The 25,385-nt window shown below is 41.1% G+C and overlaps 1 protein-coding gene across 1 annotated transcript in view; it reads left to right on the top strand.

Moving 5' to 3' along the window:
• The window catches only part of LOC310933714 (ankyrin-3-like), a gene marked incomplete at its 5' end in the record, with an annotated part of 103,231 nt that overhangs the window by 44,296 nt on the left and 33,550 nt on the right, over window positions 1–25,385 (top strand). The window contains 20 exons of the mRNA XM_083897265.1: window positions 284–469; window positions 1,405–1,428; window positions 2,995–3,093; window positions 3,287–3,385; window positions 3,885–3,983; window positions 4,482–4,679; window positions 5,636–5,734; window positions 6,001–6,099; window positions 6,228–6,326; window positions 6,407–6,604; window positions 7,969–8,067; window positions 9,873–9,971; window positions 12,673–12,870; window positions 13,002–13,100; window positions 13,939–14,037; window positions 14,164–14,262; window positions 14,456–14,551; window positions 18,010–18,082; window positions 18,238–18,294; window positions 23,139–23,262. Of these exons, the coding sequence (XP_083753391.1) occupies window positions 284–469; window positions 1,405–1,428; window positions 2,995–3,093; window positions 3,287–3,385; window positions 3,885–3,983; window positions 4,482–4,679; window positions 5,636–5,734; window positions 6,001–6,099; window positions 6,228–6,326; window positions 6,407–6,604; window positions 7,969–8,067; window positions 9,873–9,971; window positions 12,673–12,870; window positions 13,002–13,100; window positions 13,939–14,037; window positions 14,164–14,262; window positions 14,456–14,551; window positions 18,010–18,082; window positions 18,238–18,294; window positions 23,139–23,262 (2,243 nt within the window). The remainder of the gene's footprint in view (window positions 1–283; window positions 470–1,404; window positions 1,429–2,994; window positions 3,094–3,286; window positions 3,386–3,884; window positions 3,984–4,481; window positions 4,680–5,635; window positions 5,735–6,000; window positions 6,100–6,227; window positions 6,327–6,406; window positions 6,605–7,968; window positions 8,068–9,872; window positions 9,972–12,672; window positions 12,871–13,001; window positions 13,101–13,938; window positions 14,038–14,163; window positions 14,263–14,455; window positions 14,552–18,009; window positions 18,083–18,237; window positions 18,295–23,138; window positions 23,263–25,385) is intronic.

Consider the following 25,385-nt stretch of genomic DNA (forward strand, 5'->3'; position numbering starts at 1 on the left):
TTGTGCAATATATACAGATGATTTATATTATCTCAAACCACTGGAACATAACACCCTGCATTATTTTACACTTCATCTACGTCTTGCATTGCTCTCTCCCCCTGTAGCTGCGGCCAAATATAATGCTGAGTCACCATCTTTTTTTTCTTAATCTGCGATTAAACCTGCTCATATGATATGATACATCCAGTCACAGTTCCGTAAGCTCCATAACCAGTGATGCGCCGCAGCTCCCACTCCAGCGTCACTGACTCTCTCTCCTCTGCTTTCCTTTCGCACGCAGGACGGCTTCACCCCCCTCGCCGTCGCTCTCCAGCAGGGCCATGACCAGGTGGTCTCCCTGCTCCTGGAGAACGATACTAAGGGCAAGGTGCGTCTGCCTGCCCTGCACATCGCCGCACGCAAGGACGACACCAAGGCCGCGGCCCTGCTCCTGCAGAACGACCACAACGCCGACGTTGAGTCGAAGGTGAGCGAGAACACAACAGTGGCGTCTGTTGTTTGTTTTGTTTGTTTTCTCTTTAAATCTTTAACTGTTTCTTGGTTTATTGACGTCTTTGCTTTTCTTTGTCAGTTTTGTTTCTTGGTTGGATTTGTTTTTGATGGTCTTTTTTGGCAGAGAGGGGGGAAAGGAGCATAAGTACAGTTTGATTCAGTGCAAGTTTTTATATACAGTTAAAAAACACATTCCTTAAAGGGACAGTGTGTAGAATGACCTCACTGTCCACTTCCACGTGTGTTGGAGAACCTACACTACCATTCAAAAGTTTGGGGTCACTTAGAAATGTCCTTATTTTTGAAGGAAAAGCACTTTTTTTTTCAATGAATATAACATTAAATGAATCAGAAATACACTCTCTACAATGTTAATGTGGTAAACAATTATTCTAGCTGCAAACGTCTGGTTTTTAATGAACATAGGTGTATAGAGGCCCATTTCCAGTGTTCTAATGGTACATTGTGTTTGCTAATGGCTTTAGAAGGCTATTGGATGATTAGAAAACCCTTGAAAACCCTTGTGCAATTCTTTTGATGACTAAAAGTGTGACTTTTAATGGAAAACAAAAAAATTGTATAGGTGACCCCAAACTTTTGAACGGTAGTGTATGTAGCCTTGATTTAGCCTCATAACACAAAATATGTTTCGTTTTTCCATTGTGGGTTAATGTAAAACCATAGTGGCCTCCATAGGAAAACCTCTGAAATAAGCACTATGCTGAAGCTCTGAAGCTTAAAATCGCATGTGCTAAATCTTACACTGATTTTTGTATTCAGCTCCTTTTATTGCACTGAGCTCCTCCTCCTCCTCGTCTCTGCTCCTCCTCTTTGTGTCCTCTCTGTTTCTTTTCTTTTTTTCTTTGCTCACTAACTGCCCGTTCTCTCCTCTCTTGGCTGACTTTGTAGATGATGGTGAATAGAACAACAGAGGTACACGTCAATACTGTACATTATATAGTCTCTCTCTCTCATCGCAGTTCATTAAAACAGAAAACAGTGTCCCTGACTTGATACAGTCATGTTTCTGCTGCCCCCCCTCGTCTCACTTGTTCCCTTTTTTCCATTTTAACTCAACTCATCTTCCTCCTCGTCACTGCTTCATTCATTTAGTGAATATCTTTAGTGATGTAGAAAGTCAGAGCAGTGCATGTTACACTAATAATATGGATTTAGTTCATCCTGAGGCTGGAGGCTCCAGGCGTATCAAGGTTTTTCTTGATTCTAATGGTTTCATGGTGTCCAAAGCTTAAAGCTTAGGCTGTTATTTGTTTTGTTTCTTTTGGCAAAATCCTTTGTGACAAAATGTCCCAATGTGTCCTGACACAGCCTGTCCATGAAACTGATTAACATGATAACCAGTGTTGGCATGAAAAGTGGTTATCATTCACTGAAAATAGCAGCGGTTTGTCCAGAACTTGCATGGCAACCAAGGAGCCCGGCCTTCTTCCAGCGAACAAACAAACAGACAGTCTGAGTTTACAAGTCGACCCCCTCTGTGATTTTAGTGCGGAATCATTGCACTTCCAGCATTTTTGCATGGGACCAAAAGCAACAAGCTACTGCAACACCGCTTCCATGGCAACGGAGGAGCCTTTTGTCACACTAATGCACTGTTGCCGCCTTCTGGGTGTGACTGTTTGGGCTGGCAATAATTCTAGGTTTGGCATAGCCGCCAGTTATCCTGCTTTGTTTAAATGAGGCATGTGCAATGTGGTAAACAACAACAAGGGTGCATTAGACGCAGATTTAAAATATCAAAAAAACTTGCATTACACAGATTTTATGACGGAAAATAAGAGATCAAATGATGGATGTTTGGACTTTTTTTTGGTGAAATCTTGACACAGCTTTGTGTGTACAACTCCATTTGAGTAGATATTACGGACGCACAATTTGCAGCTGATAATTGGGGTTAGGCTTTCCAGAGATTAAAATGCTTACTATGAGACTCCCCTCACAGATTCTTTCCACTGTCCTTTTTGTTGTTTTGGCAGCTGTTGCTCACTAATCCAGGGGTTTTTGACAGGAAGTGACTCTTGATTAAGATGTCAACATATGGACATATCAGGTTCATTTGCAGGGCAGTTGTTTTTTTTATGTTTAATGTTGTTATTGATGTTGTTTATTTTATGGTAAATAGCCATAAATAACATTGTAGTTCTGTATGTTAAACTGTACTTTACCCCTTTGACCTACTTAATCCCAGTGTACTTGTAACAAAAGCATATAGAGGCCCACACAGTATACTGAAACTAAAAGTTGTCAGTATATGACCGGCCCCATGTGTGAGACAAAAGTCAGGTGTCAGTGTAACAGTGTGAAGTGTAACGTGTCCCTGTCTGATGGAGTGTGACTGAATCCCAACCACAGGCCTTTGTGTTGAGGCTAAAGCTCTCAAATGAGCTGATAAATTATTGTACATGAGTGTTTCATAGTTTGTAATATATGTGTGTGTGTGTGTGTGTGTGTGTTGTGCGGCTCTTCTTGAACCCTCAGAGCGGTTTCACCCCCCTCCACATCGCGGCTCACTACGGCAACATCAATGTGGCCACGTTACTGCTGAACCGAGGAGCTGCAGTGGACTTCATGGCTCGGGTGAGTTTATTCTGCCCTCTGCTGTTTGGGAGGGGTACTAACAAGAGAAAGGGGGGAATGGTGAAATTATCTCATGTGTTGAGACAAACTCCTGCACATGCTTAATGCAATTAAATGATAGACTTTAAATGGGTAAAGATAATATTAGCTTTTGATTGCTGACACTTGGTTCTTCTTCTTATCTTTTGCTCAGAATGACATCACACCGCTTCATGTGGCATCTAAAAGGGGCAACAGCAACATGCTCAAGCTGCTTCTGGACAGAGGGTCCAAAATTGATGCAAAGACCAAGGTGAGTTCCAACTAAATTTTTCTGTATTCTGCACGTACTGAATGTGAAGATGGCTCCTATTCACCAGTATTCATCGGTTTCATCATCGTTCAAATGTAAAGTTTGTGATCCATTAGTTAGTTGGTGTTTATCAATTTTGTAACACCTTGCTACTATTACTACTTCGTAACAAGTTATCAAATCAAAATCTTCAGAAACAGTGTCACATTTCCTCCGTGTTGAGCTACTTTTGCTTGAACAACCATACCATGTCCAAACCAAGCTTTTTGGTTCAAAGGCAAAGCTTTGAAAGTTATTAAAATATAGACACAACTATATAATATGCAAAATATACTGTTGATATTTAAAAGCACATATTTTGTGCAAAAAGGCAAAGCATAAACATTTTTCATACTGTATCTCAGTGTATGCCATGTTGGGCCAGTTAATAATATTAATAAGGATAGTATGGAAAACTCTTTATAAATTGTTTTAAACTAAACATTATTTACTTTTCCAGGATGGCCTGACACCTCTTCACTGTGGTGCGAGGAGCGGACACGAGCAGGTGGTAGAAATTCTACTGGACCGAGGAGCGCCTATCCTATCCAAGACCAAGGTAGCTACTGGGACGGACCATTTCAGGATGCTTGAATGTTTAAATCAGAATAGGAAAGGACAGGTCACAAATTACACTTCATATCAAAACAGGATAAACATTGATAATAACACTGTAATAGAGACGGATAGCCTTGATTTGCTAACCACCATATAACCAGATAGTTTGTCAGTTGTTGTTGTTGCTGTAGTGCTGTCGCAGTGTCTCCATAACGTGTGTGCGACCTCCCCAGAACAGCCTGTCTCCGCTGCGTAGCCCCACAGTTTGACCACGCAGGACGACCAGTGTAAACAAACTAGACATTGTTGTAATGACCTCGTTATAACAATGCTCCTGTAACCCCCCTCTCAACAACTTCCTTCGCAGTCTTGTCTGTGCAGTGCAAGGCCACGCCCCCTAACTTTGCCCGCGTCTGTCTGTCCATCTATGTGTCCGTCTTCTGCGTGTGTGTGTGTCTCTCTCTCCGTCTGTCTCTTTCCCTCTTCCGTCCACCTGTAGAACGGTCTGTCGCCGCTCCACATGGCCACTCAGGGCGACCACCTCAACTGTGTTCAGCTTCTGCTCCAGCACGACGTTCCGGTGGACGACGTCACCAATGACTACCTTACGGCGCTGCACGTCGCCGCCCACTGTGGTCACTACAAGGTGGCGAAGCTCATCGTGGACAAGAAGGCCAACCCAAACGCCAAGGCCTTGGTAGGGACGAGAAGGATAACTGAAATAATATTCAAATCATCAAGTAAACTGTCACTGAAAGAGATGTTTTATGTTATACTCTTAGAAATAAAAGTGCTCAGTAGAACCATATAAGGTTCTTTGGCTTGTCCTCATAGGAGAACCCTTTTTGGCTCCAAGTAGAACCTTTTCCACCTGGAACCCTTTTGGAGGGCTCCACCAAGAACCCCTTTAAACCCTTTATTCAGGAAAGGGGTTTAAAGGGTTCTCTGGATCAAAATGGTTCTTACTGGAACCATAAGTGTTACCAAGAACCCTAATGGTTCCAGGTAGAACCTCAGCCCTTGTAGAAGGACCCTTTTGGAACCCTTATTTCTAATAGTGTACATATATATATATATATATTTGGATTGTTGAGCATTTAGTTCGTACCACAGATTTTTAAGAACACAGTGTAGGAGTTAGAGGCATTTAGGGGTGAAGCTGTATGTCCTTTTTTCTGACACTTCCCCATCTAAGTATATTTGAGGAACTACGATGGCATCCAGGTAGTAAAAGAAAAACGGTATTATACAGTGTACTGTATAATAATATATATATATACAGTATTTGTGCATATTGCTCCCTGACACTGAGCCTTTACACATAGTGGAATGTGTTATGTTTAGAGATTATGACATGGAAAACACTACTATTATTATTTATTGTGTTGTGTTTTGGTAGCAGATGAATAAATATAAATGGAGCAAGAATTATCCAGTCTTACTCGATTTTGTCATCTAAAGTGAATATAACCTGAAGAGATACCTGAAGTGTTTCCACTCAAGATTTCCTCTTTTGTGTCTGTGTGTGTGTGTGTGTGTGTGTGTGTGTGTGTGTGTGTGTGTGTGTGTGTGTGTGTGTGTGTGTGTGTGTGTGTGTGTGTGTGTGTGTGTGTGTGTGTGTGTGTGTGTGTGTGTGTGTGTGTGTGTGTGCAGAATGGTTTCACTCCGCTTCACATTGCCTGCAAGAAGAACCGAGTCAAAGTGATGGAGTTGTTGCTTAAACACGGAGCATCTATCCAGGCTGTTACTGAGGTACTGCACCACACCAGAAACCGTGACCCCATAGTTCATACACATTCTTGTTTTAATTTGTATGGGGCTTGTTTGACAGAAATTAAGTCACAAAAAGTGAGAGAAAAACAACAGCACAAACACATTACAAACATTACTTGAATAATGCATCTAATATGTCAACAGTTAAGTAAATAATTCAATTGTGCAATGGCTGCTGGAACAAAGCTTGTTTTCTTTATTTTGATGTTTTGGTGGTAATAATGATCAAATCTGGTTCCCTCTAGTCTGGTCTCACACCCATCCATGTGGCAGCCTTCATGGGCCATGAGAACATCGTTCACTCACTGACGCACCACGGAGCATCACCCAACACCACGAACGTGGCGAGTAGATCATTTACTCGAGCACTTGTATAGATCGAGTGCTTATATATTTTCTGTTCAGAGTTCAACCGTTGTCTCACACAACCACTCACTCACTCTGTGATTTTTTTTTTCCTTTTCCCTTCCAGCGAGGAGAAACAGCTCTGCACATGGCAGCCAGGGCAGGGCAAGCCGACGTCGTCCAGTACCTGCTGAAGAACGGAGCAAAGGTGGAAACCAAGTCCAAGGTTAGAGCACTGAGCCTTTATCTCAGTCACTCTGAGATATACACTGTAGTTAAATACAAATCTTGTTTCCTTCCGTGCAGGATGACCAGACAGCGTTGCACATCTCAAGTCGACTGGGGAAAGTTGAGATCGTCCAGCAGCTGCTGCAGTGCGGCGCCTCTGCCAACGCTGCCACCACCTCAGGCTACACCCCACTTCACCTGGCTGCCCGCGAAGGACACCACGACGTTGCTGCCATGCTGCTCGATAATGGAGCCTCACTCGCTGCCTCGACTAAGGCAAGTCATGTGGAGAAGTACAATATAATGATGAAAATAAATAGTTTTTAAAGGTGTCACATGCACCATACACTGCCATTTGTCTCCACTAGTGGGCAGCAGTCTGTTGCTCTGTGGTGCTCACCTTATCATGTTTGTTATTCAGTGTTTGTTGCTCTTGATATCTGCTCTTCTCTCACAACATCCACTTATTTAGACTCACAGCCTGACCAGCTAATTAAGTTTATTTCACACTCAGGTCAGGGGAGAGTATTAACGGTGGCGCAGTAATTTAAGCCCACTTACCTTCATCTCAGGAGGGTTTTGTTTCATCTGCACAGTCAACCGTGGACGGTTATTGTCAATCGTTTCCAACTAATTGCACAGATCAGATAAAAAAAAAAGAAAAAAGAGTGATATAGTGTCGACTTTATTGAATTGGTTTCTGCATGTGAGTGATATGTTGCTGGAGGCTGTCTTTCAAGGTGTCCTCTGTCAATGACGGGGGGGGATTAATGAAGGGTAAACCGTTCGCTAGTGCCCTCTGTCGTTGTCTCTCTCTCACATGAGTCAAGAAAATGATGCGATGACCTGGGAAAACAGGACATTGTCAAATGAGAACTACAATTATTGATTATTATTTATTCCTTCAGCCTGCAATTTTGTCTCCCACTCGCTTATTATTTACTGTCAAAGAGCTGACTGTAAGCACTGGCAGAAAATGAGGTCAAGTGTTTCACAGCATGGAATAAGAATCTGCAATGAGTCCCACATTCCTAAAATATGACCTCATGTCTTTAAATATCTTCACACACACACACACAGGACGGAAGCCAAAACTCACATGAACATTGTACGGCAGCAATTTATAGTTCCACAAAACAGAAAACAATGATAATACCCTTTAAAAAATTTGGGGTCACTTAGAAATGTCCTTATTTTTGAAGGAAAAGCGCTTTTTTTCAATGAATATAACATTAAATGAATCAGAAATACACTCTATACATTGTTATTGTGGTAAACGACTATTCTAGCTGCAAACGTCTGGTTTTTAATGGAATATGTACATAGGTGTATAGAGGCCCATTTCTAGTGTTCTAATGGTACATTGTGTTTGCTAATCGCGTTAGAAGGCTATTGGAGGATTATTAGAAAACCCTTGTGCAAAGATGTGAGCACAGCTGAAAACTTCGCAACTTTTGATGAATAGGGCACTCCAAATGTTTGTGTATGTCTGTGTGTTTCAAGTCGTTTAGTAATGCAATGTCATAAACCAGGCATCATAGACTAAGTTTGTCATTTTTTAAATATGTAAGACTGTGTCATTGTCCATTTTTCCATCGTCTCTCACGTTTGATGGTGTTTTGTGCTCCTGTGTCAAACAGAAAGGGTTCAGTCCACTGCACGTGGCAGCAAAGTACGGCAAGATGGAGGTGGCCAGTCTGCTCCTGCAGAAGAGAGCTGCTCCTGATGCTGCTGGAAAGGTGAGATCTTCTTCTTCTTCTTCCTTTTAAAAAAAAGAAAGAAAGGTGAACAAGAGAGAGGTCTGGTGTACGAACACACTTTAGGGAGTGAATGACCTACATAGAAGGATGTTTTCAGATGAGATATGACTGGAAAGCATGAGCTGTCAGAGGAGGGAAGAAATAGGTGTTAGGAGACGACACGAAAAGCTACAGGAGCATAAATTACCAAGGAACTACTACATACTATAATTAACCTAGTGCTGACGACTAATTCATTCATGTATTTTTGCCAAAGTTTTTTTTTATAAAAAAATGAAGGTAATCATGCACGTAATGTCTCTATTTATCATTCAGCAAACCTGTCTCTGACTTGGCCTCATCCGACCTGTCTCTGAGACAGGAAACAGAACTATTTCTGACTTTAGTTTTCCAGCCTGCACCTGGACACGGGGGTTTGGTGTAGTAGTGGGTTGTTAGGTTAAAGACTGATGTCAGGACAACGCAGTAAACACTTGATTATCCTGTTCAGATTGGCTTTTTATTGCCGTGATGACATTCACTCATTCCAACCTTGTACAACACACACACACACACACACACAGGCTCATTGGATGTGACTAATGTTAGCATGTGTGTGTTTGTACATGTTTACATGAAGCTAATTTTGATGTAAACTTATCTTAGGACTTTATGACCTTATTGGCTGGTCCTCACAACTTAAATGAGCTTTTTGTTGTGGGTTCTGACTGAAGTCGGTGTAGGTTAGGATTAGGTGAAGGTTTGGGGTTAGGTATTTAGTTGTGATGATTAAGATTAGAGTAAGGAATGTAATATGTCTCACTAAGAATGCTGTAGAAGAGTGTGTGTTTGTGTGTGTTTGTGTGCCACCATCTGAGAGCGTTTAACATAATGGCGGTCAGGTATGATAATGGAGCTTCCACACTGCTCTGTGGTGGTGTCACACCAAAAATCCGTCCCATTGTAATACTGGATTTAACTTCAGAGCAAAACCAGGCTTTCATTGTACTTGATAAAGATGCTAATTTTAGACAAAAGACAGGAAGAGACAAAGACTCTTTATTAGCTTCTTCTTCCACAATGGAAAAAAAAGTAAGATTCTGGTGTTCTGTGACACTTTGTTTTAAGTAGTGGCCCAGTGATCATCCTGTAATCTGACTCAGTCCTAGTTGAGTGTCTAGTTTTATATATCAGTTTTATAAAAGCATCAACCACCATACAACTAGTTAATAACAACATCGATTTCATGTATTGTTTGTTTCTTTCTGGGGGGGGTTTTGTTTGCAGGGACAATGTGCGATTATAAATAACAGCACCACAATTTGTTAATTTGTACATGTTGTGTCTCAATCCAAGATTGCTGTGTGTGGATCCAGAGTTGCATTTGGGTCTAATCCCCCCCCCCCAAAAAAAAAAAAAATAAATATAGAAGAAACAATGCAGCGAGTGAGATAATATCTTTAGCAGACTCGGGTTGTGCTACATCAATTTTGGTCTTTTTTATTGAGTCTGGTGTGAGTCAGTGAGTGTTACTGGAGAGCAGTGATACATGTATTGTAAGAGGGGAAGATATTGTATTTATTACCTGGAAAGCTAAGTAAAGTTAGGACATTTTGAAGATGCATTGGGCAAAATTCATGTCTGTCTCTTTTGATAATGTCATCCTCCTTTAGCTTTCTTTTTCTAGATTCCAGCATGCAGTTGCTTATACCTACTCTATCTCCTGTATTAACTATCTCCGTTTAATGAATAATCTTCTAACCCGGTGCTGTGTTGCATGTCTGTGTGTGTGTTGTGTGTTTTAGAGTGGACTAACTCCACTGCATGTAGCCGCTCACTACGATAATCAGAGAGTTGCACTGCTGCTGTTGGATCAGGGAGCTTCACCACACGCTGCTGCTAAGGTATCACATCCACACAAACACACATACAGAAACACCTGGTTCATGCTCTCAGATCTAATACCTGTTCATTTCCTCATTCCATCTTGTCTAGTCACTGCGAGTGAACCTGTGTTTTGTTTTTGTTGGGCTCAACAAAGTCTTATTTTTAGCTTAATGACTGTTGTGGTTTTCAGTGTTTCTCATTAAATTAAAGCCACAGTGTGTAACTTTTGGGGATTTTTTGTTGTTGATGAGTCTTCTTTTGGTTATTGCGACGAGGAATGAAGTAAAATTATTCCCATGCTGTTTCCTTCAACTGAAAACAGCCCGTGTCAAGCAAAACTATCAGATCCCTACGGAGGGAGTGTTTGTGTGTATACAGCTGCAGTGCAGGAATACTTAATCTACTTATAATGCTGAACAACTGGGTGTTTTGAGCAGTAGTACACTCTTAGAAATAAAAGTGCTAAGTAGAACCATATAAGGTTCTTTGGCTTTTTGGCTCCAGGTAGAACCTTTTTATAAAGGTTCCACCTGGAACCCTTTTGGAGGGTTCCACCAAGAACCCTTTTAAAACCCGTTATTCGGGAAAGGGGTTTTAAAGGGTTCTCTGGATCAAAAGGGTTCTAACTGGAACTATTAGTCTTACCAAGAACCCTTTCTTTGGGAAAAGGTTTTTCAGAAGCAAATGGTTCCAGGTAGAACCTCAGCCCTTGTAGAAGGACCATTTTGGAACCCTGAATTCTAAGAGTGTAGAATGCCCGTGGTTCTCAAACTGTGGTACGTGTACCACCAGTGGTAAGAGAGCGTCCGGTAAAATCAGAAATACAGTTCTACTGCATTTATCAGGGTATGTGATCGGAGATTAAATTAAATTAAGTAATAATATACCTTATCTCTTGTTCCATCTTAATCTAATTTCACTATACCTGTGTCTGAAGCATATGTGAGGAAGAGGAGGAGGAGGAGAGAGCAAATGATCTTATTGGCCTTATTGTGTGCTAACTTCAAGATATATAATAATATTATCTAAGGTGGTATAAAACGCCTGACAACCACTGCTCTATGCAATGTTCTCTCACTTTCCTGTGGGAAAACATTGGTATATTTAGAAACACAGATAGGCTTAATCAGTATTGTTTGAAGTCATCTGACAATGGCTCAAATCTAACAGACATTTGTTTATATTTAAAAGTTGAGCGCCGCACGTGTTAACGGGCTGGTGATGTGAACTCCCCACACCCACGCTGTTCCAGAGCTATAAATTTCTTGTGTTCCCAATAAAAAAGAAGGAAGAATGAAAGAAAACACTTTATTTACTGCTGTTGTCGAAATCTCTCACAGATACAGTCACTGACATTGTGCCCAAGTCGTGTTTTGTCGACTCCTGCTCGAGGAGAATGCGCAGAACTAGCAAAAATAAATATTGCAGGACATTTGTTTTGGCTGTTGACTGACATTTAAGACGGACGTCCGTTAAGACGACACCAAAGCTCGTGAGACTAATTTGTCTTTGTGCGTTCTCGTCTCGCCGTCTGGCTCGGTCTCATTTTCTCCCTGCCCTCCTTTTCCCTCACTTTCTTCCTCCATAAATTGTTTTCTATTTCGGCTTGGCGGTGAAGTTGTTTGGTGTAATTTAAGCACATTTATTTGTAGAGGGATCAGTGTGTGTGTGTGTGTATAGTAGGAGTCGTGAGCAGTGATCATAAAACACGTCTGTTCTTATCATATCTGCACGTTGACAGGATATTAAAATGGATTTCAACAAGCCTACTGTTAGGAGAGTGATAGACATATACTCTGTGTGACCTTTTCTTTTTACTGACTCTTATGTATGTATGTATGTATATTGTATGTATGTATATTGTTTCCCTTTTTTGGGCACCCTAATGTTTGTGTCATCGTCAAAACTCTGCTTTTATTGATATTTTTTCAACATTATCATCCACACATTTTGTATTTGTATTGCCGATTGTGGTCTTTTTTTCCTGTATAAAGACTGCTATTCACCCACACTTTACATTATCACACCTAATGGCACAAATGTATTATTATGAATGACTTCCTCGGTTGTAGTTGTGCACCATTAAAGCTGCTCAGCAGGTTCATTACTTCATGTCATGATATTGATTCATGGTCCACATTTATGAGTGCAGAAATCATCTTTAAGTCTCTTAATCTTACCAAAACCCAGTGGCGATAATGTATATAAACACCATTCTCTTCATTCTACAGCGTTGTTCACACTTTTGTGTGTAATGTGCCATGTGCTACACTCTTAGAAATAAGGGTTCCAAAAGGGTTCTTCTACAAGGGCTGAGGTTCTACCTGGAACCATTTGCTTCTGAAAAACCCTTTCCTGAAGTAAAGGTTTTTCAAGGTAACACTAATGGTTCCAGTAAGAACCCTTTAAAACCCCTTTCATGAAAGGGTTTTAAAAGGGTTCTTGGTGGAACCCTCCAAAAGGGTTCTCCTATGAGGACAAGCCAAATGACCTTATATGGTTCTACTTAGCACTTCTATTTCTAAGAGTGTAGTTGTAATGAAGTTTCATTGAAATCTAAAATAGAATCAATTACATCACAGCAACATCTCACCTAATCAAATCCTCCCTGTATGAAGCAGCATTTCTCAGCACTGTAAAAATATAACCCCCCCCCACCCCCCAGAGAGTTTCGATCAACCTCCTAACCCAGATGTGTTTGCCTTTCCTCGCTTTCAGAACGGCTACACTCCGCTCCACATCGCTGCCAAAAAGAACCAAATGGACATCGGGACCACGCTGCTGGAGTACGGGGCGGACACCAACGCGGTGACGCGGCAGGGCATCAGCCCCATTCACCTGGCAGCACAGGAGGGCAGCGTGGACCTGGTGTCGCTGCTGTTGACCAAGAACGCTAACGTCAATGTGTGCAATAAGGTGATGTACATGTTATATATGATACAGTAAGCCTGTAATCTATACCAGTATTTCCTTATTGACCTATTTTTGATGTAGATTAACACTCAAAATTATTTATGTGTTTGCGTGTGTCTTTTCCTCATATACAGAGCGGACTGACACCACTTCACTTAGCAGCTCAGGAGGACAAGGTCAATGTTGCCGAAGTCCTTCTCAACCACGGTGCCGATGTCAACATACAAACAAAGGTAAAGCTTTCTTTCGTTTTAGTTTCAGGCCTGAGACAAATGTTTATCTCCCAGCTCGACTTGGAGCTTTATTTTTCATATTTGAACATTAGAGAAATACACACACAGTCATCGCTCTCTGCTGTGACATACACTGTATAAACTGACACCTGAGCGCAAGCAGTTCACGTCTTTATCAATTCACAAACACACTTGCAGGATATTAGATCCCGCACGTGAGCACTTTACAAGATCTAATATTCAGTCGCACTCTATCAATGACATTCATGCACACACACACACACACAGGCCCCATAATGCACCACTTCACTGAGACAAACCTGAAGGTTATTTGGTGTATGCACACTTGTATTTATATCTTTGTGAGGTCCAAAAAACATTCAAACCTATCTTTGTGAGGACATTTGTTTGGTCCTCACAAATTTAAAGGGCTTTTTCAGGGTTTAGACCTGGTTTTATGTTTAGGGTTAGAATTGGGTTTTAGGGTTAAGGGCTTAGGGAGTACATTTTGTCAATGATGTGTCCTCACTGAGATATAAAAACAAGTTTGTGTGTGTGTAGACGAATGTCATTGACAGAGTGCATGTGTGTGTAAGTGTGTGATTCAACAGGGGTGTGAATTAAAATAAGAGATAGTTTGTGCTAACAAATGTGAACAAATCCATTTTGCTTAAACTAACCAAACCAAACTAACTTTTTTCCGTATACCTGAACTTCACAAAATAAAAGCAAGTTTTTCTCGAAGTTGTGATGTAATAGGACGAGACGTCCAAATCACGTCATCTCTTCCCCTCTTTTCATCCCCTCGTTCTTGCTCCCTCTTCTTTCCTTTATGCAGATGGGTTACACTCCACTGCACGTGGCCTGTCACTATGGCAACACGAAGATGGCCCACTTCCTGCTGGAGAACCAAGCCAGAATCAACGCCAAAACCAAGGTAGACAACCATTGTATGCAAAAAGTGTTGTGCGATACTGTTCCAGATCTGCGTCTATGTGTGTGTGTGTGTTCGTCCATTTTGTCTCTTTGTCCAACTGTGTCCAACATGTCTCTGTCTGTGCAGAACGGGTACAGTCCTCTTCACCAGGCTGCTCAGCAAGGCCACACCCACATCATCAACCTGCTGCTTCAGCACGGGGCCTCGGCCAACGATCTCACCGTGGTCAGTGCACAAACACACTGGCACACACACACACACACACACACACACACACACACACACACACACACACACACACACACACACACACACACACACACACACACACACACACACACTACTGTAGCCCTGTGAAATACTGAAAGCTCTTTGTGTTTTCTGCGTGAATAACTCCCTGTTGATCTGTCACTGTCAGAACGGGAACACTGCCCTTTCCGTCGCCCACCGTCTCGGGTACATCTCCGTCGTGGACACACTGAGGCCCATGACGGATGAAAACCTGACCACCATGGTGAGACACTCCTTAAGTTCCAAACTAAACTTTATTTGTATACAACACAGTAACTGCATTTGACACAAATGAAATTATCTTGCTGGAAAGTTTTATTTTATAATTGTTAGGTGTGTTTTTTTGTTTTGTTTTTGTCAAACAATTAGACAGTTTCTGCATTAACTTGTGAGAATCAACTTTAAAGGAGCTTGAAAAAAATGTTATCAAACATTATTTCTTTATAAATCAAACCCCCTCCCAGTCTGCTGCCACTACACTCTTAGAAATAAGGGTTGCAAAAATGTCCTTCTACAAGGGCTGAGGTTCTAACTGGAACCATTTGCTTCTGAAAAACCCATTCCTGAAGAAAGGGTTTTTCAAGGGTTCTTTGTAACACTAATGGTTCCAGTAAGAACCATTTTGATCCAGAGAACCCTTTAAAACCCCTTTTCTGAATAAAGGGTTTTTTAAAGGGTTCTTGGTGAAACCCTCCAAAAGGGTTCTCCTATGAACCTTATATGGTTCTACTTAGCTCTTTTATTTCTAAGAGTGTAAAGTCACAGCTCATCTTCAAAAAACATGGACTAAATTGAATAAAACACCATATTCTTTTTGAAAATCATGCAAAGTTGACAGCAATAAGAAAATACAATAAAAAAAACTAAACAAACACTTGAAATCATGAAATTATTGTACAGATTATTTAATTTAACACTTATGTCATCATCAGTAGAATTCTCGAGTAACCTTTTAAAACTGGATTTACCGGGTTCTTCACCATACAGATCTGAGAACTGCATATGTTCTTGGTTTTTGTTTGACCTTGAGGAGCCTAGTTCTGTCATTTGTCATGATATTTAAGTTTGCACTGACATTGCAAACGGATGTTTTGATTTTCCAGTCAGAAGCTACAAAGCAAATACTGAGATAATACAATTTATATGGATGAGGGATGTAAAGTATTTGTCACTATTGGACTATAAGTGGTAAAAACAAGTGACTAGAAACATCAGTCAGCAGCATATTCTAGTTTGATTCAGTGTCTAAATCGCATCACATCTGCCAAAGAGAGAGGGAAAGGAGGAGGCGGCATAGATTTGAGGTTTTCCCCTCAAAGGTCAGTCACAGTGATCTGACCCACACATGTGGGAGGAAGATGAAAAGCAGAGAGAGAAGAACCGTAGTGGGACAATAAAGAGGTGACAGGAGTGAAATGAGGGACAGTGAGTAAGAAGATGGACATGGGACATTCAACGAGGAAAAGCGCACAATCAGCAGCAATGTGTGTTAGTTATAAGCGTAGATGAGGACGTACAGTATAGCTCTGAGATCGAGGTCATCGTCCTGCTCCTTTGCTCTGTGAGTGATCTATTATTCACCGCCTCAGCCGCTGCTGCTGCTGCTGCTGTTGTTTTATGTCTCTGTTGAACCTGCACCTCCAGGACTGCTGGACCTTTACTGCTCATCTATTTGAAGTAACGTGGCCTTTTATACCCCATTATTACTTCTTACTGTGACAGAAGCCACGGACCGAGAGTCGGATAAATGACCGTGTTATAGGACAATTATGAGAAGGTCATATGTCACATGTTTGAAATAGAAATGTGGACGTTGTCAGTGATTGACTTCACTGATCTGTGAAATAATACTAAATACTGTTAAACCCCTGTACACGGTTCCTTGAAATCCTTGAAAAGTTGGGGACATTTTTAAAAATCGCCCTAAATTGACATGGTTCATTGAAAGTGCTTCAATTATAAGTTGATATTTAGGTAAATGTCTCATGAGGGTCCATGCAGAACAACGAGCGAGTAACAAAAGCAAGAGAGAGAGAGAGCAAATGACGTGATGTCTGGGAAATGCAAATTCCAAAATCTCTGACTCACCGACCAAAATTACACTGACCGACTTTGACCAAGATCTCAAGGACAATCACTTGTCCAGATGCAGAGCGTGCTGCAAATCAAATAAAAGTGGAACGCCATGGGAGAATTGTCTCTTACAACTTGCCCTCCCATTTTAAGCCGTGTCCGCACAATTTTGGTCCTTGAATTTTGAGGGAATTGGTCCTGGAAACTCCTTGAATTTGATAGCAACCAAGGAACCCTGCATGTAAAAGCAATTTATTGGTATAAGTATGGGTTAAATATCAATGTTATCTAGTTGTATTCAGAATCAGAATCAGAATCAGAATACTTTATTAATCCCTGTGGGGAAATTGTTTTTGTTCCAGATGCTCCGTACAAAGTAAGAAGAAAATACAGCATGAGGAAACAAGAGCTAGATATACAGATATAAATAAAATAAAACAGTAAAATAGGCAATAAGCTAAATGAAATAAAATAAACAATAAAAAATAAAATACAATAATAAAGTAGAAAATCTGGAAATATACAATATACAGTGAATGCAAGTATAAACAAATGAAAGAAGTAGACGAGAATGGGTAATTATAGTTGTTTGTTGTTTGTTTGTTTGTTTATTTATAAAGAGTCTGATCATCAGAGGGAGGAGTTGTAAAGGTTTATGGCCACAGGCAGAAATGACTTCCTGTGGCGCTCTGTGGTGCATTTCAGAGCAATCAGTCTCTGACTGAAGGTGCTCCTCTGTTTGACCAGAGCGTTGTGGAGAGGGTGAGAGTCATGCTGCAGTATCGCCCTCACTTTTGACAGCATCCTTCTGTCTGACACTGCTGTCAAAGTGTCCAGCTCCATCCCCACAACGTCACTGGCCTTCCTGAGCAGCTTGTTGAGTCTGTTGGCATCTGCTACTCTCAGTCTGCTGCCCCAGCACACAACAGCAAACAGAACAGCACTGGCCACCACAGACTCATAGAACATCCCAGCACTGACCACCACAGACTCATAGAACATCCAATCCATTTGCTTCTCTTTACCAAAGATACAAGAAAAAGTGAATATTTTCGGTGAATGGACAAAACATTTGAGGACATCATCATTTTGAGGTTTAAAAAACACAGATTTCTGACGTTCCATGGAACAAATGACCACGTGGCAACTGGTCATGACATCAGCCATAACAATCTGTTATGATACCTTGAGATTCTCAGTTTGTCCAGCACAAACAGAAGTTCACAAAAGTTCCTGCTGAACAATGCCAGCTGTCAATCACGCTCGTACTGTACGTTCCCAACTTTGTCTTCTGTTTACCACTAAAAGGCAACATCATCTATAAACACTGACATCATGTTCTGTCAAAGTAGATTCAAAACGAGTGATTGAGAGACATAAACTCGTCAGGAAAATGTTTACTGACAGGACAAATTAAGGAGGACTGAGTTGTTTTGTTTTGTTTTGTTTGCACTCAGCGAAGTCGCCCCATGGTGGCTATTGAATATATTCTTACTTCTCTATTGAGTTAACCGAGGAAAGTGGAAGACTTTGTCTTTGTTTATTTGCAGATTATGCAAATAACGGATGAAATAATTGAGAAAAATAATCATCTTTTCACATTTGCAGAGTGCATCGGAAAAACACAAAATCAACGTTCCGGAGACCATGAACGAGTTCCTCGAAATGTCCGACGACGAAGGTACGTGGAAAAAATACTAAAATGACTTTTCTATTTTGCTCATTTTCATCCATTTGATGCAACAAAAAAAGTGTGTGTTTTTAATCTCAAAGTGGGATGATTCCATTGTCTTAAACCTTTGCATGTTTTGCTTCATGTGTATCCAAACCACACAGTCCGGGCCAATGTGCCAGAAATGCTCAGTGAGGAGTCTTATTCAGATGTTGATGAAGGTATTTGTCACCAGTTTGCCTCCGTCCGTCGCTCTGTAGACGCAGCAGAACTAACCTGCAGGTTTGAAGCGCTGTAACAGTCGAGCTGCTGCTTTACTCCTCAGCTTTGCTGCTTATTTTCTCTATAAAGTCCTCAAAAACAGAGCCAAAAATAGTCTTTGATAGAGTTAGATATTCTATTTGTGTGATGTTTGTTTTTGTTTTTATTCACTATTTCCATTTAGGTTTGAGTTTGAGTGTCCCTGTTTTCTTTTTGCAAACTAACACCACCGATGTTATTTTCACTGCAACTTAGGCAGGAAAAAAAGCCAATATTTATAGCCTCAAACTGCTCTTAATCAAAGACGCCAACCCTGTGATCAGGAGGAGCTGCTGTAAGAAAATTACATTACATTACATTAACAAGATCAGAGATGACACTGGAGCGCTGTCACTGCTGCTGCTGCTGTGGCGCTGAAATACACAAATATCACTGTCAGGTTTGTGGTCAACGTTGTTGTTTTCAGTCGCTGCTGCTGCTGCACGTTTTTCCCTCGCTGCGTCTTTTGTTTTGCAACCACAGAGTCAACAGGCCTGTAAAATTGATGAGTCCTGTTCATGGACTGTTGCTTAGGGGACGCTCAAGAGGGGAGGGGGGGGTTGTGGGTGTGGAGTTTCTATGTCAGGTGATACAGCGAGGCTCAACAGGCTACACACACACACACACACACGCATACTGTATCAGGTGATATAGAAGATCCACGGTGATACGTTTATGATTCAGCGGCCGAGTATCGCTTCCAGGCAAAGAATTATAAATGAATGATATACACACACACATATATATATATATGAAAGCATTATAAATATCATTAAACATTATAAATACGTGTATATGTTACAACATGTAAATACATGATTCACCAGCACTGCTTTTTCCCAGCGTTGTTTGACAGGCAGCAGGACAGACCTGCACTTCTTCATGTTTGTAGTCCTGTGTGTGTCTCAGTGTGTGTGTGTGTGTGTGTATGTGTGAGAGAGAGAGAGAGAGAGAGAGAGAGAGAGAGAGAGAGAGAGAGAGAGAGAGAGAGAGAGAGAGAGAGAGAGAGAGAGGGAGGCAGTAAATAGTTTCCATGTCTCTCTTTAATCCTATATGGAGGAGGCCAATCCTATTAAGATGTAGGGGGAAGCCAATATGACCGGTCACTCCTGGACTTTGTGTGAGTGTGTGTGCACGCGCACTTGTGTTTGTGACCTCTGAAGGACCTTTACTGTTGTAAAAGCTGGTAAAGTAGTCCTTGTGGAGACTAAAATCTGGTCCAAATGAGGCAGAACCTAATCTCTGAGGACCTGGTTATGTTTAGGGCAAAGATTTGAAGTGTGGTCAGGTTAAAGTCAGGGGGCATCATGATGTGTTTAGGGCTGTCCACGTCCTCTTCACAGCATGTGGACATGAAAAGCACAGGTGATACTTGTGATAACATTATGGATGAGCTAGCATGCACAGAGAAAACTCAGCCAATCCATTTGATTGTTTACACCTGTGCTTCAGCAATGGACGTACTGCAGTTGGGCCTGATGTGTAAAGATTAGTGACATCTAATGGTGAGAATGCAGATTGCAGCAAACATGTCAGCAAAGGTACGATGACATCCTCAGAAAGGATCTACTTGTCCACCGATGTTTTAAAGTGGGTTTATTCGTCATTTTGTTGGTGAAGCTTAACTGAATTATAGGATGGGTTAGATGGCGGACTTTGTTCAAGCATGACGCTCTTCTAAAGTACATATAAGTGTGTTCACATTGACCGCGTCTATTGCATTGAATGTGCTGCCTGTTGCGTTGAAGTTACTTGGATTAATATCTGTGATATTTGCACGAAAGTGGTATTGTTGTGGAGCTCTGGATGACCTCATACGGCATCGATAATTTTGCCCTCCATTCCTGAAGCTACGTCATTAAAACGGCCATCATGCTGCTTGATGTGAGCGTGCAATGCACTTTATGTCTTTTGTTCATGCAACAGATTCAGTTTTGTTTGGAGTGAAAACCACTTTTCCGTGTCCGATACTGATATCACAATCTCGAGCAATATCGGCCTGATACAGTCTTTTTTTTTTTTACACCTTTTAAACCATTTCAAGCTATTTCAAAGACATAATTCCCCAACTGTGAAACAAATATTATTCTCCCGTGAAGAAGAAAACATGACTCAGCTGAAATGCTGTTGCTGTTGCTGTGCATTACAAAACAAGTGTCATAAAGATTTTTTGGAGTGTATCTGTCCGATATCCAGTCCAACAATTTTGACCGATTGGCTCATCCCCAATGAAAACCCATATTTAATTTTGAAACACTAATATAGAAACATGGGTATGAATTGCATATTTAAAATTGCCTGAATGTTGCACACAGTTAATGTCAAAACTAGCCTTGCACAATTCTTCTCCATGTGCTCACTCTTGTGCAAGTTGTAGGAAGTTGTACTGGGCAGAGGAAAAAGTTGCCCAAGAACGATTCAAGTTGGCAAAAAAACGATGCATAATGTGGATGTTTCATCACTGCTGCAGTCTCTCTCACTCACTCACTCAGTCAACAAAAAAAGAAGCACGAGGACTTTCCTGTGTCTCTCTTCCACTGACTTTCCCATGCATTTCCCTGTCAGCTGACAGACACACAGACACACACACACTGACACTGACAGACAGTCAGACCGTGCACAGCTCAGTCCTCAGCTCAGCCCCCTGCGTGTTGAGTTTTGCCGCTGAGCCATGAGGACGCACGGACACTTTCTCCCCGCAAATCCAATAAGATGAGCTTTCTTTTTTGAGCCGCCTGGAGGAGAATTATACCCGCTGTCGTTTCAGCTCAACCGTTGTGTTTTTGCCGTGTTTGGGCTTTTACTCCGTGTTTATTGCGGCTGCGGCGGCGGGGATGTGCGCACCAGCAACAAAATGCGCAATTTGGTGCGAGTGGAGTAAAGAGCGTGTGGGTGAAAGGAGGTTTTCCATCAGAGTTCTGAGCGTGTGACTGATAAAGTCTGTGGATTTACAGCGTGTGGAATAAATAGAGAGACGGAAATAACTGTAGTATAAGAAGAACTGTGGAGAGTGAAAATGGCCGAACAGGTTCAAGGTAAGTTGAGAACTAAGTTTGCGGTTTCAAAGTCAAAGTGTCTTAAATAATAATAAGGGTTTTAATTAGAATGTCGAAAATTAAAAGATGGTTTGATAATCAATAATAGTCCTGATATTGTATTGATTATTTGGATATTATTTGCTGAATAATTTCCTGATAAAACGTGATGGTGAATTCTTATATAAACTGGCTTTTGTCATTTCAGTGTCGAAGAAAGTTAAAGTTGATGTATTTGAAGCTGAAATTCAAAAAGGCTGAGTTTAAAATTGCAGTCAAATAAATACTAAGAAAGCTAAATAAATAATAACAAAAACTATGAAGTGCACAAGGAACAAAAGGGGAAATGCAGCAGCACAGTTACAGTTCATCCACTCACTCACTGACTTTAGTCAAGTCAGACAGAAACAAGGAAACAGCTGAGACGATCACTGTCATCGAGAATAAAAGCATGATATATGTATCAGAAAGGAACATAACCTTTATAATAAAGGTGGATGAAAAGCACCACAGTCAACCTTTAGCTCCTTTGTTATTTTTCTATAACTACAGATAATTAAATTGTGATCATTAATTTTAATTGCAGGTCTTTATGATATGGTTTTATTGTCTTTAGGAAGTCAGAGACTAAATGATAAGATGTGCTACACAAATAACAAAGTGTATGTTAAAGTTTCAATACTTTCATTGTGTTATATAAATAGTCCACACAAAATTAGATTGAAAGTACAGTCATTTAAGTGAGAATACAAACAAACTATAAATATATTACAACATTTTATTGGGGGAGTGAATGTAGACACGTGGTTCCATGAGTTTTGTCCTAATAGTTGTGAATGTTGATACGTTTTGGCGTCGATGGCAAAAAAAAAAAAAAAAAACTTTTACCGCTGCTTTTATTTTGAAACGCGTCACCGGAAGCGGCGGGCTGTCGGCTGTGGCGTAACTTGCCGGTGGCCGTGGTGCGTGATCGGAGTGCGGCAGTGGTGAAGGCACGGGGGGAGGAGGGGCTGCGGTGCAGGAGCGGAGTGTTGCAGGCAGGAGGACAGGACGCAGCTCCGGTCCGGACATGAGGGAGAAGGAGAAACACTGTGGCCGCTCCGCCGGCTTCATTGACCGGCGTGTCATCGTCCACCGGTCCGCCGACAGAGGTGCGGTGTGGTGCGGTGCGGCTGTGGCACTTTTCCTGCTTTTTTTTTTTTTTTTTTAGTCTGCGCTTATTGTGCTCAGGGGTTTCGGTGAGCTGTAGTGAAAGCAACTGCGTTTGGTTTTACAGCAGAGCTCCACTTATGCCGCACAGTGGCTCAATGCTGTGATATTTTCCTCTAGAAATAATTGTTATCTCACCTGTAAAAAACAGTGTAATGTGAAGATGCTACTCAGTGTTCCAGCTTCATGATGCTGCTGTTATTGTTGTTGTTGTTATGCCACAGTCATGATCATAGATGGACAAACAGAAAAGTTGCAGTGGTTCTATGCAGTTGCTGCTGTGAGGTTCGTCTATGTGGAGGTTTTTACCTCACTGTGATGATGATGAATTTGTCCCAGGCCTCCTTTTAATCACTGTAATCACAGTAAGAGCTTGTTATTATGATATTAGGAGTTGTTTTGTACCTGTCATGAGGTGTTGCATCACCTCTCTCTCTCCATCACCTCTCTCGCTCATGTTGGGAATTGGATTTTTTTTGTAAGTCAACAAGAGGATTTTTATGATTTCATACCTTCACCAGGTGAGGATGCGATGACCGGCGACACGGACAAATACCTGCGGCCCCAGGACCTCAAGGAGCTGGGGGACGACTCCCTCCCTCAGGAGGGATACATGGGTTTCAGCATAGGAGCTCGATCAGCCAGGTAAGAACCTGCTGGTTTTTAATATATATATAATATATCACAGACACTAATGCACTCAGGTCAGAGCTGGTTCCAAACTGACTGTCACCTCATCAATGAGGCAGTTACACACTGTGTGAAGTAGAGCTTAGTCCAGAAATAACTCATTCTCAGTTGACCCAAGTGCTAATAAACCAGGCCAAGCTTTCTTTTCAGATGAGATAATGTCATATTTATGTTAGAGCTCTAACTAACGATTTGTTTCATAATCGATGAATCTGTCGATTATTGTTTCCAAAACATTGAAATGATGACCTTCTCAAATGTCTTGTTTCTAGTTTAATGATTTCTTTGTTATATGGAGCAAAGAAACCAGACAGTATTCATATTTAAGGAGCTGGAAACTCATGAAAACCTGTTTTAATTATTAAAAAAAAACACTGAAACAATCAAATTGAATACCATCATAGTTAGATTAATTGATTGATCACTGCATCCCAAATTTATATTCACCATATTTTGGTGGAAACAACAGTTTAAAGTTGCACAAATGAATTAATTAATTCTATCGCAATTGCAATACCTGTCAAAATAACCGCGATGTGACTTTTTTTTGACCATATAGTGCAGAATTTTACAACAATGCTCTCATGTGAGATATATCATGTGCTCCTGGGGGCCCCACAGGAGCCCCTGAGCAGCCACTTAAGGGCAGGCTCTGACCCTGAGGTTCATAGCTGTCAACGATTTGTCCAGATTTGATTTATCAGGCCTCATTAAATAAAAAAAAAAAGTAGCTGAAATTGTGTTCTTCATTGATGCTGTCTTTGATACACAGATTGTACTGTATTGTACAGTTAAAATGTGCAGATTATTATTATTATATAGGTTAAATGCACACAAATGCATAGACTCAAACAGAAACAGCCAGATCAAAACCAGCTGGCAAATTGCCATAGTTCCATAGATTCAACCTGGAAAAATATGATTCAGCGTTTTTTTTTTTGTTCAGGCCTCCTTTCAAAACCATTCACTAATGACACACAGGAGCCTGTTTGTTGTATCTTTGAACTTTGTCACTCGCAGTAGCGCCGCGCGGCTAACTGTAGCTTTCAAATAAGTGAACAAAGAATGCAGTGGAAACACTGGCAGGCTCCGCCGGTGATAAACACTCGAGCGACGCACTCTTGTGTGTGTGTGTGTGTGTGTGTGTGTGTGTTGTGGCCACACTGACAGATGGCCGATGCGCCGTGTGATGGCCGGGGTTGATAAAAACAACTCCGCTAACTGTGAGAGGAAGCTGCTACCATCAGCGAGCCCTCTGCAAACAAGGGGAACATTCGGAATTAAATCCATGGAAACAGGCCTGGCTGATGATGATGATGATGGTGATGATGACGCTCTTAGGTCAACACTGGAAAGAGTTCTGTTTTTTTTTCACTAGAGATAAAGTTTGTGTCATCACCTGGGACACTTTCAGCCAACCTTAAACCTTAAACGGCTCTGGTCGCTTTTTAATAGTTGCATATGCACGACCGTTCAAAAGTTTGGGGTCACTTAGAAATGTAGAAATACACTCTATACGTTGTTAATGTGGTAAACAACTATTCTAGCTGCAAACATCTGGTTTTTAATGGAATATGTAGATAGATGTATAGAGGCCCATTTCCAGTGTTCTAATGGTACATTGTGTTTGCTAATGGCGTTAGAAGGCTATTGGATGATTATAAAACTACATTTTATTCATTTTGATGAATAAAAGTGTGACTTTTAATGGAAAACACAAACAAAATTGCATAGGTGAGCCCAAACTTTTGAACGGTAGTGTATAAGAGAGCAGTTTGTCAGCATCTCCCTGCACAGGTGTGATGATGTAATGCCGGGTGGAAAAACTGTAATGGATCAATGAATGTATGATGCTATAGCAGCAAGCTGATTTTTTTTTTATTTTACTTACCTTTCTGTTTATGACATTGACATTGCATGGTCTGCTTTCTGACTGGGCTGCGTACGCACTCATGAAAAACAGAGAAACACCAGCAGTTACTGTCACTGTCAGTGGCACCCATGCAAAAGCACAGCATCAATGTCCTATGATGGTGGGGGGATAAAAGAAAGAAAGAAAAAAGCCACATCATGCTTCA

The sequence above is a fragment of the Microchirus variegatus genome, assembly GCF_963457635.1.
Source record: "Microchirus variegatus genome assembly, chromosome: 11".
Taxonomy (NCBI): domain Eukaryota; kingdom Metazoa; phylum Chordata; class Actinopteri; order Pleuronectiformes; family Soleidae; genus Microchirus; species Microchirus variegatus.